Consider the following 19359-nt stretch of genomic DNA (forward strand, 5'->3'; position numbering starts at 1 on the left):
TAATGAAGCATTTGTCGTATGCATGTTTTAGTACTGTGCCCTACACAGATACATGAGAGAATTATACTAGAACACGTTATTACAACTTGTTCCGTATTCAATCTGATGTTTATATATCGCCCCCACAGGTGAAGTTGCTAGCACTAAAAATTGACTCATAGAGGGCGCTAATACAAACTAAGCCTGGCTTGCTTGTATTTTTGATGCATGGTAATATAACCTCCCGGAAGTATATGTATAACACAAAATCGGTACAGGAAAAAAAGTCTTCGAGTGGTGCACACCTGAAAATATTTTTTTTTTTTAAATTAAAATAGTCTTGGACACGTGAACGAGTACTACTATGACCCCCCCCCCCCCTGATAATCCACTACTCTATTCCATACGTTTCAATTGCCTATCTATTCCATTCGTTTCAATTGCCTATCAAATATTGTATCGTACAATTGAATAACGCATTGATGATTCACCATAAGTAACAAAACACTTCTGTAATCTTTATAGTTTTTCAAAGTTTTAAATATTCTGTGGAACTTTTCAAGACCACTCAGTGACTACTAACAGTAAATATTTATATTTTTGTTTATTCGAATTTTAACATATTATATAACGGCGGTAGGATACTAGTATACAATAAGTTCTACGTAATCCGTTGCGGTTCTTGGACAAGGACGCCACCGCTTAGGGCAGTTTTGAATAGTTTACGTGAATGCGGAAGTAGTGGGCGGGGTTTCCAATAAGGCATTCAACTGAGTATGCGCAGTCAGATATACAGCGGCCATTTTGGAACCAGACGCAGGGGGAAGTGACTTCCTGCTTTTGACAGCCATTTCTTTCACTGTATTTTGTTCGATAAGATCGCCGGTATCAGGATTCCTCTGCTGTCGTTTTCTCTAAGTAAACTATGGCTATGAGGGGAAAACAGCGAACACCGGGAGAAGTTTGCGCTGATTGTGGAGCTCCGGGTAAGTGAACTCTGTGATGTAAACAATAATGTGACCGTGATCGATTCAATGTTAGATACGAGATTAGTACCATTAAGAGTCTCCCAGAACCCGGAGGAAAAAAAAACGGCTAACAGCATGGTAAAGTCATGATCAGTGATAAAATCGTTACTATTTAATAAAGCAACCGCTAAATACCACAAAAATGTAGGTGATAGGTCGGAAGTAAAATCCATAAACTCGCGCTTCAAAAAGTATTCACCCGGTAAGATGGGTAGGGGGTTTCCTGTATGGATGGGTGGGACTTGCCGTCATCACTTAGTAATAAAAGTGGAAACTAAAAAAAAAAAAAATTAACAGAAACCACAAATCAACCGAAACCGTATCCTGGAAGTAGTCTATCAATTTAGGGATATAATAATAGTTTGGTATATTTTGCTCCTTTGTTTTTGTACAGAGGTTATTATTTAATAGGTATTGGTATTCAAAGTTTCTTACTCGCTCGTTATTAACGAAATATGAAATACTAGTAGTCTGAATGGAAATAATTTTATATATATCATATAAAAACTAATTATTAATTGTTACATTTCTTACATGATTTGTAAAATTTAAGTGATTTTCACACCCCACACTCCTCTGTTAACTTTGCTATTAAAACACATTTGGATCTATGTTTATGAAAAATTGCGGGTGATTGAAATATTGATTTTATAATATAGTGATTACAACTGATGAATCTGGGAAAGACTTACCATTGTACCTCTGATCCTAATCCTAATTCTGATTGTTTTCATCTAAGTTTTAAAACCAGAAGGACCAAATTGATCTCAGGTATTCTTTTATATGCCTGGTGCAGTTGCAGCTACACATGCTTCCGAAGCAAAGCAAACCATACCTAGATTATGCATGCAATTTATGTGCAGGACCTCGCAATCTGTTCTGAAAGCGTAATAGCCATCTCAGACATCTCTCTCGTGAGTGGGTCGTTAATGAGTTTATAAAACCCCCTCATTTGCAAGCAATAGTGTTCAATCAATAACCTCGCTCGAGTTACGGCAAAGCATCACCTGCATCGAAATTTAGCATGATTTCTTCTCAGAGAATTGCGAAAGTTGTTCAACTGTAAAAAAAAAAAAAAAAAAAAATAGTTCCATAATGAAACATGTCAATGAATTTCAGTTTCAGCTGTGGTTTGTTTTGAAATCCACTGCTGTCAGTGAAGTCAGGTGGGTTACCGGTAATATTTGATGTATTGTTGTCTAGGGACGTGCTTGGTTCGTGCCTGTCAATCATAAAATGATATCCCTTGGGATGATTGAAAGCAATACTATACTGCGGTTATTGTAACATTTCAGTGACAAATCTGATTATAGTCTTTGTATTGTTGTAACAAACTCTGCCAATTATGGTTGAAATTATAGTTATTATCTTGTTTTTCAACTATCATCAGTGCACATATTGCATATCAATGTTTTTACTGTACATATTAGCAATGTGTATTTGTGTGGGAATAATTTTGAACAGATTTATCACTCATAAAATATGTCCCCTACTACATTTGCTTTGTCTCACAGCAGACATTTCATCAATAGTGTCGGCACTAGTTATAATGAGACATTAATACATGTGTACATGTGTATAGATCTAGAAATGGCTAATGTGTAATGTCCAAGACCTACTAGCACTGAAAGTGAATTTGGACAAAAAACACAAAATTGTAGAAAGTGTCCAAATTGTAATTTTTTTTTTTTTGGTGTCTAACCTCATCTAAGTCATATCAATTATTAGAAAGGATATGTATTCTTTTATTTTTCCTAAGCACTAGGATCAGGTGTAATGTGTTCTAAAACAAAGAATAAATACTAGCCAAATAGACGAATATATTTATTTATTCCACCATATGTAAGCCGTTTTAAATTTGCACTTATAGAAATATTCTCAGGGTTTCAGAATTTTATGACATTTACACATCTGCATCTTAGGTAAACCAGAGAAATTATCACAGTTTCACATAGTTTCACAATTTTCATTGACTCACGAAATTCACGAAAATTTATCTCATATCAAATCAAAGCAATTTACAGAATATAATACTTGTTAAAAATATTTTGAATTATACCAATACCAATTTCAGGGTTGGACCAAACTTGTATTATACATGTATTTGTTTAATATATATAATCTGAACAATAATTGGAAACATTATTGTAGCCTTGTTAACGTGTTTGCAACTCATTGGATGAAACTGTTCAAAATTAACTGCGACTAATACGTTGTGTATGACCATTTTAGAAGGATTGTGCAATGCGCCATGTTTTATAGTTCATTTGCTGGCCACATTGGCTTCGTAAAATGTAGGAAATTTTTTATCTAGAGTGACCTTCTGAAAAATTCAATATGACCCCTTTAAACCAAATTCTTATATAGTATATGGTTCAAAGTTATAAAAAAAAATCAAGAAAATTCCCAAAATGTAATAATTATGGCATTTGAAACAAAATGGGTTTAACTCAACTAAAAAAATTCATGTGAAAATTCTTTTCTCCTACAAATATTAAATTAGACATTTCAATCAAGTTGACTGAATTAAGCTGGTTTTGCATCCAACTCTGGTTTATGCTTATCTATCGTTGTCTGGGCACCCTTTGTGTAAATCAGTTGACAAATCAGAAGTTATGAATTGTAAATTAAAATAGTTGCAAGTCGTATATTGCTCGAAAAGTCTTTTGCGTTTCATGTTTTGATGCTTATTTTTCGCAAACCTTCAATGTAAGCAATTTAATTTAATTGAACTTGAGAATTTTGTTGAATAATCAGTTTATATTCTCTTAAGTTCACCTCCAAGGATGTGATTTCAGTGCGTGTTGAGCTTTCGAGCAGCAAATCTTAGGACGCGTTGAATTTCGAACTGACTCTAAGTTTTTTTCGTCATGCTCTGACTTGGTCCTGATCGTTCACTCACATGAACACCACTATAGTGACCCAAAAATAAATAACTAATTCTTTGGGAGTGGGATTTCTGTGAATAACAATCCCAAAATGGTAGACAGGAACATGAATGATTCTTATAACTGTGTTGTATTCATCGAATGACACCCACATAGAAAACAATGCAGCTAGAGGACTATAATGCTTTATGTATTATAATGTTTACAATTCACTTACTGATTTGAAAAAAAATTCAAAACCGATTATTTCAATTATTCTAAACTTTGGATACACAGGACTCATTGGTCTGTGATGCATAAAAAGCCCAACCCTACTTTGCAACTTGTTACATTGTTGTCTATGGAGATCTCAATTATAGTGTGGCATATGTACTGTAAAATACTTTATTTTAGCTGGAATTAATTTTCGCTGAAAAGACTTTTTTGGGTGTTTTGTACTGAATTTATTTTTACTGATTTTGACAAGTTGAATGTAAAATATAGGAAAAAAAGGTATATTCGCTGGATTTTATTTTCACTGAATCATTCCTTCAGTGAAAATAGTGAAAATTAATTCCAAGCGAAAATAAAGTATTTTTACAGTACATTGTTGTCTAGGGAGCGCTCAATTATAGTACTGTACTTTCACATGCAGTGTGCGAACCTGCATCCTGTAGAGGTCAAACTCCACTTCGGGGAAAATCTGCTCAAGTTCTGAACGTGAAATACATACGCTTTCAAAAATTATTGTGATAATTATGTTTACAGCATTGAACTGAATCTGAATTGCCTGGGGCTAAATTGTACAAACATGTTTTGTGTGATCTAATTGTACTTGAAAAGTGGGTCAACTGAAGTGTTTTGAAATTGAGGTCAAGTTGTCTTTGTATGTAGCAATGGATGTTTTGGATCTGTGAATAACATGTTATGTTTAACACTCATGACAGAATACTTGACAGAGCTTGTATAATTATTTGAACATTTTATTATCCCATTATCAAATTTCAATTTCCAGAAAACTGCCTTGTAATAATGGCAGTTATTTTTCTAATTTTACAAAAATGTTACTCCGTCACCTCGTAAATTACGCTTGATTCGACATTCATACATACACGTTCTTATTATTAATTTATATTGATTCGAAAAAATGTAATGAATTCCAAAACGGGCAAAAGAGTTATACGTGTGATGCACTATTGTACAAATATATAAAATGAAATTCTATTTTGAGAATTCTGAAATTGCTTTGCAAATTACTTGTGAGTGTTGCTACGGTGATTGAAAACAAGAAGTATTTCTCACTTGAATAGTATGAACGGTATCAATGGTTTTGTAAATGCATTGTGATTTGACGGCTTCAATCTTTTAGATGGCAATGTACCTTTTTACTAAAAAGGAGCTTTTTTTGAAACGTTACAGTTGAAGCCGTAGAATAGTGTGTTGTTTATACTAAAATTTAACATTTTAAAATACTTGCCAAACATACTACGTACGTACAGTTTTCTGGAGGTGATAGGATTTTGAAAAACAAGTAAAAATTCCCCAAGTTCAAGTACACTTTATTATGTAATCAATTCCACTAATCATATTCTGTTGATTGTACTTTGTTTTTTACATGAGACAAAGTTCCGTGAATTTTGCAAATCATTGGAAATCGCAAACTGTTGTAGTAGTAAATGTGTTGTTTAGGATCTTTGAATAGCAAAGTCAAGTTGTGTCAGATTTCACAAAATATTAAAATTTTTATGATTTTTATAATATTTTGAAAATTATGATCAAGACTTATTTTCAATGGGAAATTATGCCTGACAGAAATTATGGAAAAATACATAAAAATTTTCAAAATATTGCACCAAAAACATTGATAGTACACATTATGTGGTGGCTATCTAGAATTTTTATTTCCATGAATTCTGTCAAATTATCGTATTGCAAAAAATAATCCATTTGTAGTACCTTTGATTCTATAAGAAAATACTATTAAATTCTAATATTCAATTTTTATTCAATTTTGAGTTGCAGCAGCACGACTTTAATCACTACAAAGGTGCTTTCTGTAAAGAATCCTGTGAAGTCTGTTATAGTTATTATAAGCGAAACTGGAATTGTGTGCTTGTCTCAAAATAAAATTAAAAGGGAGTGGCGGGTATCCTTTTATCTTATTTTTTTCAATTTATTTTTTATGATCATTATTACAATTTAAACACAAAAAATGTTAGTACATGTACATATTACTTATTTTTTTTCCCTATGATTCCTTTTTGGAATATATATGAATTTTCATGAAATAAAATAGGCTTTGTACCGGTACTATTCGTAGGTCAGTACATGTAGATTTATGCTAACTAACATTTTTAATGAATTTGTTAATTTCAATGTGATATAAAGTACTTAGTGTGAACTAAATATAGCTTGATATTACAGTTTTTTCCCCAAATTCTACATCATCAACATCCTATACTTGGTAATAGGATTGTCATGTGACATATCCTTATATGGGAGCAAAGTCTTATATGGGTATAGTGTTGAAAGACATCCTACCGGTAATATGGCCCAGAATTAAAGTGAAATTTGGAGACTTGGAGGGTTGCTAGCTGCAAAAGCCTGTTAAAGAAACAAGGAGCCCAGCCACATATCAAATTCGCAATTGATTACGATCGTTTGCAGATATTAGTTCAGAGAAAGACAGAGGAGGACAGAAGGCTGGAGTAAAGATCTTGTAAAATCTCATAGTTGTGAAGATTAGAATTGAAAAAGTAATTAATTTGACAGTGATTAAGTCTTTTTAAATCTTTTTAGTCATTGAAGCTTCTATCCCGGGATGAAACAATACTAGAAGTTTATGATTCCTTATTTCAATACCTATCGCAAACAGCAGCTTGTATGTCTACAGTATTTTTGAATTTTCTCTCTTGATTTCTTTCCCAAATGAATTGTTATTCCCCATGTATACAACTCCTAATGCTTGAAATACTAAACTTAAAGTTAAAAAAAAGGTGATAACTACGTAAAAACTGAAACTATACTGCCAGTATTAGAATAAATTAGTCTATGAAAGCAACAAAATTCATTGAGCGACAAATACTACATTACAGGCAACATTTAGAAATAGTTATTGAAACTTGGGAACCTTGAAAGGAAATAAAAACCATTAATTTATTACCGTATTATACTTACAACTGTAGTTACACAGAGCCTTAAATGAATAACCATGGCAACCATTTTTTATTTCACCATCCTCAAAGTGGGACCGTTTTTGTCCATAGTAGCTGGAGACAGGTGAGCTGAGTTTACGATTAATTTTTATGTTTGTATCGTTTTATTTCGTAGTTTTAAGCATAGTGCCTAAAACGAACAGATGTGAGCGCAGATTGAGCTGTTCCCAAAGTAAAACCTTCAGGGAATCTGATTTAACTGATTATAATAATTGCAATCAATGCATATTAAATAAATCATTGCCGGTAGCGTGATAGCGGTAAATTTTGTAGTCAGTCTGTGTACAGCTGTATGTGAAGTCTGATTATATGCAGGACTGGGGATTGAAAAGAAATCAGAAATTCTTAGGAGTGAATCAATACACGTAATCATGTACTGTGAACTCGTTTATGTAAGTTTCTAGTTTAACTATTTTTGCTGATATGTGAAATTGGCTATAAAATTAAATCCAAGTAAAACAGAAAAAATTGTTTCACACACACAAGTATGTGAAGTTAAAAACTTGATGAATATGTTCAAAATATCAAACATTGTGCGAAATTAATACGTTTACAGTAATTGTCATGATAGATGGATACCGTTGTTTTATTCACTGATAGAGATGAACGTTAATTACTGTGAGACATTTATTTCGTTGCTCTGATCGATGATAATCATGTTTTCCTAGGATTACTTTAGTAGTACCGGTATGTCTGTTTTTAAGCTAGATAATGACAATAATTCTCCATCGTGGTGTAAAACAAATTTGATTTGTTACATGTGCCTGTGAGTTGATGAACATTCTGTGAAGTATTTTGAAATAAAGTATCTGCCATGTTGGCAGCTTTCTTACACCTACTGTACATTTCCAGATAATGCAGCTCGGAATAGCCTTCTATGTTAGCTATACATTTCGAATTACTCAAAAAGAAACTCAGTTGCTGGTAGTTTCCAGGTATGCCAGGTAATACCACGGCAATAAGAAATTCATTGTGTTCATTCCCTCTCTCCTAGCAAACTAGTGTGAGCTGAGATTGAGACGTCAAAACATGTGGTTAGAATTTTCCAACATAATTACATGAAACCGAAATTAGCTTGGAGGGAAATAGCATTGTTTAGCATGTTAACTTGCCAAATACTAAGGCATGTCTGAATCTCCCAGGTGGCAGTACAAGCCCCGAGACATTGTGCTATAAACATAAGCAGTATTGAGATGCCAGTCTTGATAGCGTTGAAGTGCATGATATCTGCTATCTGATGTACGTGACACAGGCACCTGGCATTGATCAGTTGATTGTGTAGACTGTAGGGACAATTCTATTTAACAGGCTGAGTGGGGGGGAATTTCAATGAGAAAAATTAAAAGATGAAATGCTTCCTATATTGCAGGTGGCTCAGGAAAATATGTGGTTTTTAAAACAGATTTGTTTGCACCTGGTATATTGTCTGTATTATACAGTGTCTGGTACTAGTTTGGTATTTGATAGTTGTCTGCATTGGTACATGTATATGTGCATATACGTATACCTGTATCGTATATTTGTGATCAAATAGGATAGACAGTCCACCTGTGACTGTCGTGAAGGCAGTATTTTCATTGGTTTCTCCACCCACTGTAATGTACTGCAACAAATATAAATACATGTATGTTCTTGAAATTTACGATTATGACTTTAATTAGGTAATGTTTTTAGTGTTTGTGTGGAGGTGTATGTAATTAGATCACATACGTCACAGCTAGTAGACAAGATCATTGAGTGTAATTTGAAGTAGGATTGTGATACAGCTGTCCTGTCACGGTGTGGTGGTTCACAATTTATTTGAAATGCAGTTCCTGATTGCTGGGTGTAATGGAACATGACAGCTTTGGTCAATGTCAATCTGAAAATTATACAGTTTGATTTAGCATACCAATTTTTATATTTACTTTATTCATCAGCTGCTTAATAAACCCTGTTAGTTTTGTTGAGTCCATGAATAAAATAATTATTTTAGCACCTTAAAAATTGAATTACTTTATTTGCTCTACTCGTAGCACATGCGCTTAGGTAAATGTCAGCAGCCGTATTTTAATGATCCAGTAAGTGGAATTGTTAGTGGATTTCAAGTTTCATATATTGCTGTATTCTGTGAACTGCTCAGGATAGGTGCAGAATTTCTGGCTGTAGAGGTGTGTACAAATGTACGTTCAGAATGATTACTTGCATTGCATCGTAGGATACATGCATAAGTAACAAATGGGGGATGTGTGCCACCACTGACCCACCCTCACATCCATTTCTCCTCCCCCTCAGTTAATAGTATATGCTAAAATTGTATTAAATATGATTAATTTTTCTCAAAATTAGGACAATTTATAATATCTCGGTTGCTGAGGATTTCATTAGCTAGTCTGTCTATAAATATAATTTTTGTTTACTTGTCTACGTAAATGCTACTATCATGTGCATATAACAGTCGCACTTAACAAGAACATGACACATTATCAACTGTCTTTAAGGATTAAAGGCCATGGATCGTTGGTTTCCTGCCTTGTTCTATTTCACCCAAGGAAATGTAAACATGAAATGAAAACAAAATGTGGGAAAAAGTCATGATATTTTTTTTTTTTTTTTGTGAATTGTTTCCATGTTATGATTGACCTGACATGTTAGTTTGACCTGACCACCTTGTTCAAAGACGTGAGAATGTGTGGTACCGAGGGACGAGACAATCGTTAACTTGGGGATTATTTTAAACTACCGTTTTTGTGTTCCCTTTTAACTGTGTATTTTTTAAAATACAGCAATTTGGGGGTTGGGTGAAATGGGGGTGGGACAGGGGATGTTGACTGAATAATAATACGATATTATTACGAGGATAGTACGCGCAGAACTGAAAATTTGTTCTGTTTCTTTAGATCACTAATATTATAGTAGTTTGTTGTGTTCATTATTTTTTTCAAAAGAGGCTTCGATCTGTTGCTACTTACTGACAATAAAAATACTAATAAAACTGGTCTGATGCAAAACACATTTCTTATAACAACATGTTGTTTTTGGCAGTTGGTAATTCTCACGTTTTGATGATTGTGAATACTGGGAGTTATTAACCAACTGCATACACTGATGGGAAACACGCCATGTTTCATTAAGTTTTAGAAGCAGTTAACTTTCTTCACTGTCTTTGTATTTTTTTTGCTTCTTCATGTCACGAGTTACATTTTATGAGAAAAAATAAATAAAAATAATAATATTAAAAATGTGTGTATGATATAAAATTTATTTTTGCTACATGTTCAATTTTTAATTTGCACTTTCTAAATATACATTTTATTTTGTCAATCAGTGTCGAAAACATGAAAAAAATAAAATAATTAGGGAGTGAAACTTTTTTGACATAAAATAATATATTTTTCTTAAATTTTTTCACTTTTATGCTTCATTTACTTTTATTATTAGTGAATAACTTTCTTTTCTTTGAAGTAGAAAACATTGTTTGAATTTGAAAATTTATAATTCTCTGGGGAAGAAAGTCGTGATCCTTGTTTTCGCTTTCATTAGATGTTTATGCGTGTAATTTTTATTCTCACGTCAATTTAATTGGTCATAAATTATATCAAAAACAACCTGTGTCAAGAATTACCTAAAAATAACATTATGCAAATATAATCAAGCGACTAAAATTAATTTAGGCACAGGTGTATGAAATATAAAATACAAGATCATGTATGCTCTGCTAGGAGTGCACAAGAACCACATTTACTAACAGTAAATTACTTTATTTTTACTTGGAATAAGTTTTTAATTATTTTTGCTAAAGGAATAAAACATTGAAAATAAAATTCAGCAAACATACTCTTTTTCACATATTTTACATTTAACTCATCATAATTCAGTGAAAATAAATTCCATACAAAACATCCAAAATGCTTTTTCAGCGAAAATTAACTCCAGCTAAAATAAAGTGTTTTATAGTATTGAAATATGATTTATTTTGACCAGACGCCTAATTTACGTAAGCGCCTAAGCTACTAATAATATAAATACTTGAACATTGAAACGACTTAATTTTACCAAAGACACACCCAATAGTCCAACTTATAGAGCAAAAAACACTGTGTCATTTTACGATGTTTCAGTGACAATAAAAGAGTTAAATTTAAGAAAATTGAGAAATGAAACCAAAAGAATCCACTCAAATTCATCAATATGATGAATATTTCCCTGATTTATTTAAGAATTGAAAATATTTATAAATGTTTTCAGGTATGACATTTTAAGGAGACATCAGCCCAACCCATTTCCTAATTCACACCTTATATATAAATATGTGTGAATTTTTTTTACCAAAATTAGAAATATTTATTTGTCTGATCTTCACAAGCATGAGTTGAAATTTTTTTCTGAAAAAAATGAAAGAAAATTGCAATGTTAATAAAAAATTAAAATAAAAAACGTTTTGTGATGTTTTAAACTAAAGTATAAATAATCACGCTTTTGCATCGATTTTAAAAAACAACTTTTACCAATCCTTGTTTTTTAAATCTCTGAAACATAAAAATGTATGTAAATTAAATTAGGAATTTGTTAGACACGTTAGACTCTGATAGCTGCAATCCATTTATATTTTATCCATCAATTTGTTTTTCCACATCACAAAATATAAAAGTTTCACCTTTTTTTTCCAAATGAGCGATGTATAAATAATTAATGATCGAATGATGGAATGTTTAAAAAATTGCTTCCTCTGTCAAGTTGAATGAACTGACCATGTCAAATAAATGCTGGTTATAATTGTAGCCTTAATTCGCTGATACTCATGGAACCCCAGCAAAATTTTCATGGACTTGCAAAATTCACAAAACTTTGTCTCGCACAAAATGTTTTTATTATTAATGTACATTCTGTCTCAGTTTTGAGATGATTAATAATTTATTTTAATTAAAGCATCATAAAACCTTATTAATGTTGTGTGTTTCGTATATGCTTTACATTATTTTGTTGTTATGGGTGCCCCGGTCGCAGTCGTGCTGCGTCGTGTCAATGTGAGTCCCATGCCAAGTATATACAGTGTATTGTCTATATGAAATTCTAATGTGCTGTAATTTTAAGTCAATTTTTACAATTTCCACAAAATAAATGAAATAAAATTATTTTCAGTATTTCTTTAAAACTTTTTATGAAGAATTTCTGATAAGAAATGTTTTTTTTTTTTTGGTGCAAAATTAACAAAAAAATTATATAAAAATGTGACAGCAAAATTTTGGCGGGAAAAAATATGCATTTGGACCAAAGGAATCTGTTACAATAAGCAACAGAGCATGTACAATAATGTGAGCCAACAAATAGACTTGATATTATCAAAGAGGTTTAAACTCGTCAAAATTACCATGACAAATGAAACATGTACATGTATGGACGAAATCGAATATGATGAAGATTCTATGAAAATCATACAAAGTTAAAATATGCAAGGGTTTTAGATTCATATTTGCGTACCAGTTCACTGGCACTGATGTATTATTATGAACTCTTTCTCAAAACTAGTTATATTATCAATCAGATTGTTTATATTTTTGCTAAAATGAGATTTAGACTACAGCATGGCAGCTTGTCATAACAAAACACAGTATCAGCCGAAATACGGTGAGAAAAAGTATATTTACGAATTTATCATATTTAGGTATTTGAAACACACCTCATAATGTCACATTTTTTTTCAGAATTTTATGTAAATTAATGTTAATTAAAATAATTATAATCTTTGTTAAGTTTTATGTAGTCCATTTGAGTGAGTTTTATTAAAAAAGATTTATGGCTAAGCAATATTTTTAGTAGCTTTTGATATTCTGTTGAGACATTGAGTTTTAAAATTCATGTTGGTTTATATTTCATGACAATTAAAAAGTGGTTCAATTTACGGGAAGGAAATGACGTGTGCTATCCTTATTATGAATAATTCACTGCGTGTCGTGGAATAATAAAAAAAAAACTCTGAGACATGCTCAATAATGTATGTTTCACTATTTACAATGGATGCTTTTGGTACATTTCAAAGATTTTTGGTCAAATGAAATAGTAATCATTACACTCGTAAAAGTCGATTTGTAACCATTGTAGTTTTCCTGAACAAGAGATCCGTATCGTCAAGACCATTTCCTGATATCCTATATTTCAATATTACTGGTAGGTCTGATAATAGAACTTCATTCATTATGTTCGTTATCCATTATTTTTTTTGAAATTCCGGAACTCTTAAATAATAGAGTGGGAAACACTGAGTAAACTGCTCTGGAAATATAAAGCCATAGATAATATGATATTTATGATGATTATAATACAGAAATCTTTTTCACAATGTATTGAATATTTTAACAAATTTTGACTGAAAATCTTCCAAGCAAGCAACCTAGATATCCTACTACTATATTCAAAATGAACTATTAGGTTTTTAAATAATTATTTGTTTTTTATTTTTATAGTTTTTTAAAGTATTTTGACAAAAAAAATATTTTGAGAAAGTGGAGTTACAAATATGGGTTCGTTAAAAAAAGTGAACATTTTTTGAAAACAACGGACTTGTAGCAGACTGATTTATTGCTGGCACCACATTATGTTTAATGAATGCATACATGTAAAAATTCATTGTAATTTACATATACATCTATGTCAGTTACCAAAACCCGGATTCGTTCATATTGTTTCTATACTCGAATGTCTCTTGTTTCCCATCGTCCAATCCAGAGATCTGTTGATATATGCAACTTGTGCGGTTTCCATGAACTAAAATTGTTTTTGCACTCAAATAAAATCCACATGTCACAGCCACTGTATTGTCGTAATAGTTTGAAATATCCGATGGAATAGAAAGTAATACATAAAAAAAAAATGTAAATTGATCCTTTGAGTAACAGATTATTTTAAGTGGTACTTTTCAAACCAGTGTACAATAGTACTGAATATCCCCCCTCCCCCTCTCCCTTCATTGTAGGTACTTTAATGTATTACATCATCGTTACTATTTCAACAGCTAAAAATTTGAAATTTCTATTTCTGGAATTCATCGAAATATGACACCTTAAATGTAATCCTTGATCAGACTTGTATCCGCCTAGTATTATGAGATCAAAGAGGATTAGAACTGTACATGGCCTAAAGATAAATACAATGTATAATATTCCTACGTTTACAGCTAGACTGGCACCCTGAGATTTATAAACATTGAGCTGTGAAAACTTAATGTTGGATTGACAGGCGGACATTTACAGGTATAAGCGTCCAAGGCTTTCATATTCCTGTACCATGACATGTGCAAATATATTTCAATGGAATCAGATCATGGTTACCTGGTCTCAAGATTGCTATTTATTGTGCAGTTTCCCATTCATATTTATTTATTAAAGAAAAAGGTTGGATCAATACCCACAATTATGTAAGATTATAAATGCATTGTGATGTCACTGTTTATTAAGCCATGTAGCGTCTGTCTGTTAACAACTTCTTCTCGAAAACCACTGAACCAATTGACACGATTTTCAGCATGTTAGAATTCATTTCATGATGATATAACATACAAATTGGCTTTTTCACTCAAAATTGTTGATAAAACTAGGTTGCTTTGATTTTTGTTCATATAATTCTTCTATTTGGGGGTGGATACATCCCTCTCTAACTGGATGCTTTTCTTTCAACCACGAATGCAGGCAGCCTTTTCTGCTTAGTGCAACGGCAGCCGGTGATGAAAATCAAACTCACTCTCTCCCTATTACCGCACAAAAATTCTAACCATTTTGCCACATCAGGCAACTCAACATTTTCCATAAATTGTAACATCGCTGTAAGCTGAGCAAGTGGTTTAATCTTTCAGCAAGTTGGTTATCGTATAAATGACATCTAGTTGTAGTGACCTGATTTTTCATGTTCATGTGTGTGTGTTTGTTATCGCCATCACTGACAGCGAAAGATATGGAGTGAAATATAGTCTGCTTATCACGTCTAAGAAGGTTGCATAATAATACGGTTTATAACGTATCAAATCGTAAGTATCAACATGAAAACTTATCCCTCAATATATCAAATGGCGGTAAAAATTTAAAAAAAAAAAACATTTCTGAAATAATTTGAATAAAATGTTATTGCTGTATTGAAAGTTGTTACCAAAGCTGTCACAATTGTTTTATAATTTTTAAATATAGTCAATAAATTTAAAATAAAAGTTTTTCACAGTTCACAAAACATTTATGTCAATATCATTATCAATCAGTATCCTAATCAGATTTTTTTTCAATCTTATTATTATGCTTGATTTCATTTTAATGTGATTTTTATATAAAGTAAATTAAATATGGAATGGAGCAGAACATGTTTTGTGAATATACCAAAAGAAATTCAAAATGTTTTTCCAAGACTGAAACTAAATTTTTTTTCTGTGTTGATCTGGTAGTTGTGGATATGTGGGTCATAGGTCAACCTGCACAGGGGTCAAGCATAAAGTCATTTTGGGTAGCTGGTGTAGAGAATATGCATGTGCTGTATTTAATCTTAATACAATCACATCTCTAATAGAAGAATACATAAATTACAAATTGCATTTACTGCCTATTGAATTATTATGACTTATTTTGTCTGTAAATGCATCTATATTATGTACATGTACGTAATCACATACACCATTAATGGAGTCAGTACAGCAGTTCTGCATATGCCTTGTAAGGTAATAGAAAATATTTAACCTTTGCAACACCTGTTTCATCTTTTCATCACAAATTCACAAAATAGCGTTCCATTTATAGTCTGCACTTTTCTTCAGAATATTGGAACAAAAATAGCCCAATTTTTTGAGTAAAAATCTGAAAATTGACTTAAATTGACTGTTTAGGGTTCAATTTCAGAATTATTGAAAATCCTCGCTTTTCAGTGGTCTACAATTGCAGCACTTGCTTGGAAGCACTTTCTATTTTTAGCTTTAATTAAAACAATCACAACGCCCGTGTATACCCACAGCGCATTAAAAATTAAACTTGTGTAGTATGTTTATCCATAAAATAACAATTGGGATTTTGTTTAGGTCATTCGTAGATCAAATGTTAGCGTAGAGGAGTATCACTAAATCTGATCATAACCTTCCACATTTAGATCCTAATGGTCTGATCTACTTTGCTAGAAAACAAGAAGCATCTTTGGCAATCAAGAATCCATTAATAGATTGGTAGCATTAGTAGAAGGGGTGGGAAAGGATGATTACTAAATTTATACAGACACAGACATTTCTAAATTGATTTCAAAACAGATCTCATGGTTTATGTCCTGCAAATCGTCTCTAGATATTTATTGGTCTTTCCCTCAATTAAGTACTTGTACGTTCATTCTTCTATATTTGAATAACAGTTTTCATATTTATTGGTCTTTCCCTTAGATACATTGTGTGTTAGACTTACATTTCTGAGTAGCAATTTTCCTCAATATTTTTATTGGTCTTTCCCTTAGATACATTATGTGTTAGACTTATATTTCTGAATAGCAATTTTCCCTCTGCATTTTTATTGGTCTTTCCCTTAGATACGTTGTATGTTAGACTTCCATTTCTGAGTAGCAATTTTCCTCAATATTTTTATTGGTCTTTCCCTTAGATACATTATGTGTTTAAACTTACATTTCTGAATATCAAATTTCCCTCTGCATTTTTATTGGTCTTTTCCTTAGATACCATGTGTGTTTGACTTCCATTTCTGAGTAGCAATTTTCCTCAATATTTTTTATTGGTCTTTCCCTTAGATACATTATGTCAATATAATAATGTGTTAGACTTACATTTCTGAATATCAAATTTCCCTCAATATTTTTCTTGGTCTTTTCCTTAGATACCATGTGTGTTTGACTTCCATTTCTGATTAGCAATTTTCCTCAATATTTTTATTGGTCTTTTCCTTAGATACATTAGGTGTTAGACTTCCATTTCTGAATAGCACTTTTCCCTCTGTATTTTTATCGGTCTTTCCCTTTGCATGTAATGCATGTAATTCCTTGCGATCACTAGGTTAAGATACAAACCCCCCTCCAGGCTACAGTCTGTTTATGATACAAATGACTGATGCCGTTGTTAAAATAAAAGCATTTTAAAGTGAATTACATTGCATGTAGAGTTGCATTTAACCACTTCTCCTTGCTGACGTGCATTTTTTGATTATTTCACGAAAAACGTAAATCATTTGTCTGTCAGAGTTTTGTAACTTGTCGTAATATCTGATATATACATATATACTGGTAATGTAGCTGTTTTGTATCGTTAACATGAAAGAAGTAGATTGCTAAAAAGCATAGTTTTGTAATAAATAAGTTAATTAATTGATTCACTGAATTAAAATTTGGTTAACTAATAGGGTAAACATTACTCTATGCAAATATTTATCTTTTCTTAGTTTTTGTTTCATTTTTTTAATGGAACAAAAATGACCTTAAATATCAGCTCTTATGGAGCCGAATGTAATAACCAACTTTGATCATTTGACATTTGCTTTTATTCATTAACATTTCGAGCTGATTCTGTCTGAGAATGATGGTAGACCGCATTTTAGGGTTTTGCGCTCACTTTTCTTAATGACATCAGTTGTCATGGTTTTCTAACCCTTTATGCTTCCTAATAGGCCATTTAACTCTGTTATTCTGACCTTCTACTGATTAGCGAGTCAAAATCAACTTGTCAGCGGGTTTCTGAAAAGTCAAGCTACTCAGAGTGTGCAAGGAATTAGATGAAAAATGCTTGATTTAGGTGGGTGTTTATTATCTCCAATGGTCACATTGAGTAGATCGCACAAAATTGATATATGAAAAAATTAAAAAAATTTTGTAAATTTTTCTCTTAAGTCATAATTCTTACTGTGATTATTATATTATAAAAACAATAAGTTTTATTTTGAATATTTGATTAATTTGAGTTGTTGATTGCTATTTCCTAATATACTGTCTGAATGTTAACATTTTCACCACTGGACTTTCTCGCCCAAATTTTTCCTGCACTTTTTTAGCTCTGCTGTCGATTTTGTCGAGCGGAGCTTATCATATGAGTGATTGTCCGTCGTCGTCGTTCGTGTCAATGTTTTACTTTTTCGACTTCTTCTTGAAAACTACAAGCCTGAATGCTTTGATACTTTGTGTATATATACCTTAGATAGACCTCTCTTAGGTTTGTTCATTTCATGTTGATATCTTCAATTCTCTAATTTTGGTGAATATTTTTGTCATTTTTGATAAAAAGTGATATTTTCGACTTGTTAAAAACCGCAAGTCCAATTGCTTTGATATTACATATATAGGTACTACATGTGGACCTCTTTCAGATTTGTTAATTTCGTGGTGATATTTTCAATTATCTAATTTTGATGGTTATTTTTGGCATTGTTGGTGAAAAGTGAGTCCCATTGCTTTGATACTATACATATTGTTCATTTTCTAATGATATCTTCTGTTCTTTAATCAAAATGTGCATTGCAAACAGCGGAGCTATCTCAGCCGACAGGCTGCTTGTTCTTAATTTCTTTCAATAATCAATATTTCTGAAAATGAACTGTAATTTTAGAGCCAACAGACAACATTTTTGTAAATTTTCAGTTTTTACTCACAAAATTTGTCTATTTTTGTCCTAATCTTCTAAATAATTGTGCTATAAACATAATTTTTTTTTGTGAATTTGCGATGAAAAGAAAAGAAAATTTTCGATCCAACATTTTGCCAATTTTTATGTACATTTCTGTATTTTTTTTTGAGAATTTTTCACCAAATAAACATAATTTTTTTTAGTTTTTGGTCTTGATGGTAATTTTAACAAAAATCTGAAAAAAATTATCTAGGTTGTATTTATTTTTTTGTAAATGGAGCTCAAAAATTTAAACTTACCATTACATGTACTCTCAGTATGTATAATTTAACATCATGCGGTTACGATAGGATGTTTCATGTTCGATATGAGTTGCATGTGACGCATAAAACGCATGCAAAAATACATTATTTGTTTTAATACCCAAAATTAAAATGTTGCTGCATGATAACAATCATCCCTTAGTGTTACTTCATCAGTGAGTGGATGCGAAACGGCTGACTTAAAAAAAAAAATCAATGCAGTAGTAAATTTGTTATCTCACAAAGTCGCATAAGCAGACGCTAATGATACTGTTGTCATACATAGACTTCAACAATCCATAGATCTGCGCTTATTCTGCCATTATGCAACAATTCTCTGTCAAGTCTCTTAGGACCTTAGACACATTATCTAATTAAAGTCTATAGAATGATCAAGGTCGGGTTTCTCAATTT

General features: G+C 31.8%; 1 protein-coding gene across 2 annotated transcripts in view; it reads left to right on the forward strand.

Annotated features, from left to right (window-relative positions):
• The first annotated feature begins 772 nt into the window (after positions 1-772).
• The window catches only part of LOC100367405 (ARF GTPase-activating protein GIT2-like), a 43900-nt gene continuing 25313 nt past the window's right edge, over positions 773-19359 (forward strand). For both annotated transcript variants that reach the window (XM_085491033.1, XM_085491034.1), the window contains exon 1: positions 773-965. In XM_085491033.1, coding sequence (XP_085347159.1) covers positions 905-965 — 61 coding nt within the window. In that variant the 5' untranslated portion in view covers positions 773-904. The remainder of the gene's footprint in view (positions 966-19359) is intronic.

This window comes from Saccoglossus kowalevskii, chromosome 16, assembly GCF_978046115.1.
Source record: "Saccoglossus kowalevskii chromosome 16, keSacKowa6.1, whole genome shotgun sequence".
Taxonomy (NCBI): domain Eukaryota; kingdom Metazoa; phylum Hemichordata; class Enteropneusta; family Harrimaniidae; genus Saccoglossus; species Saccoglossus kowalevskii.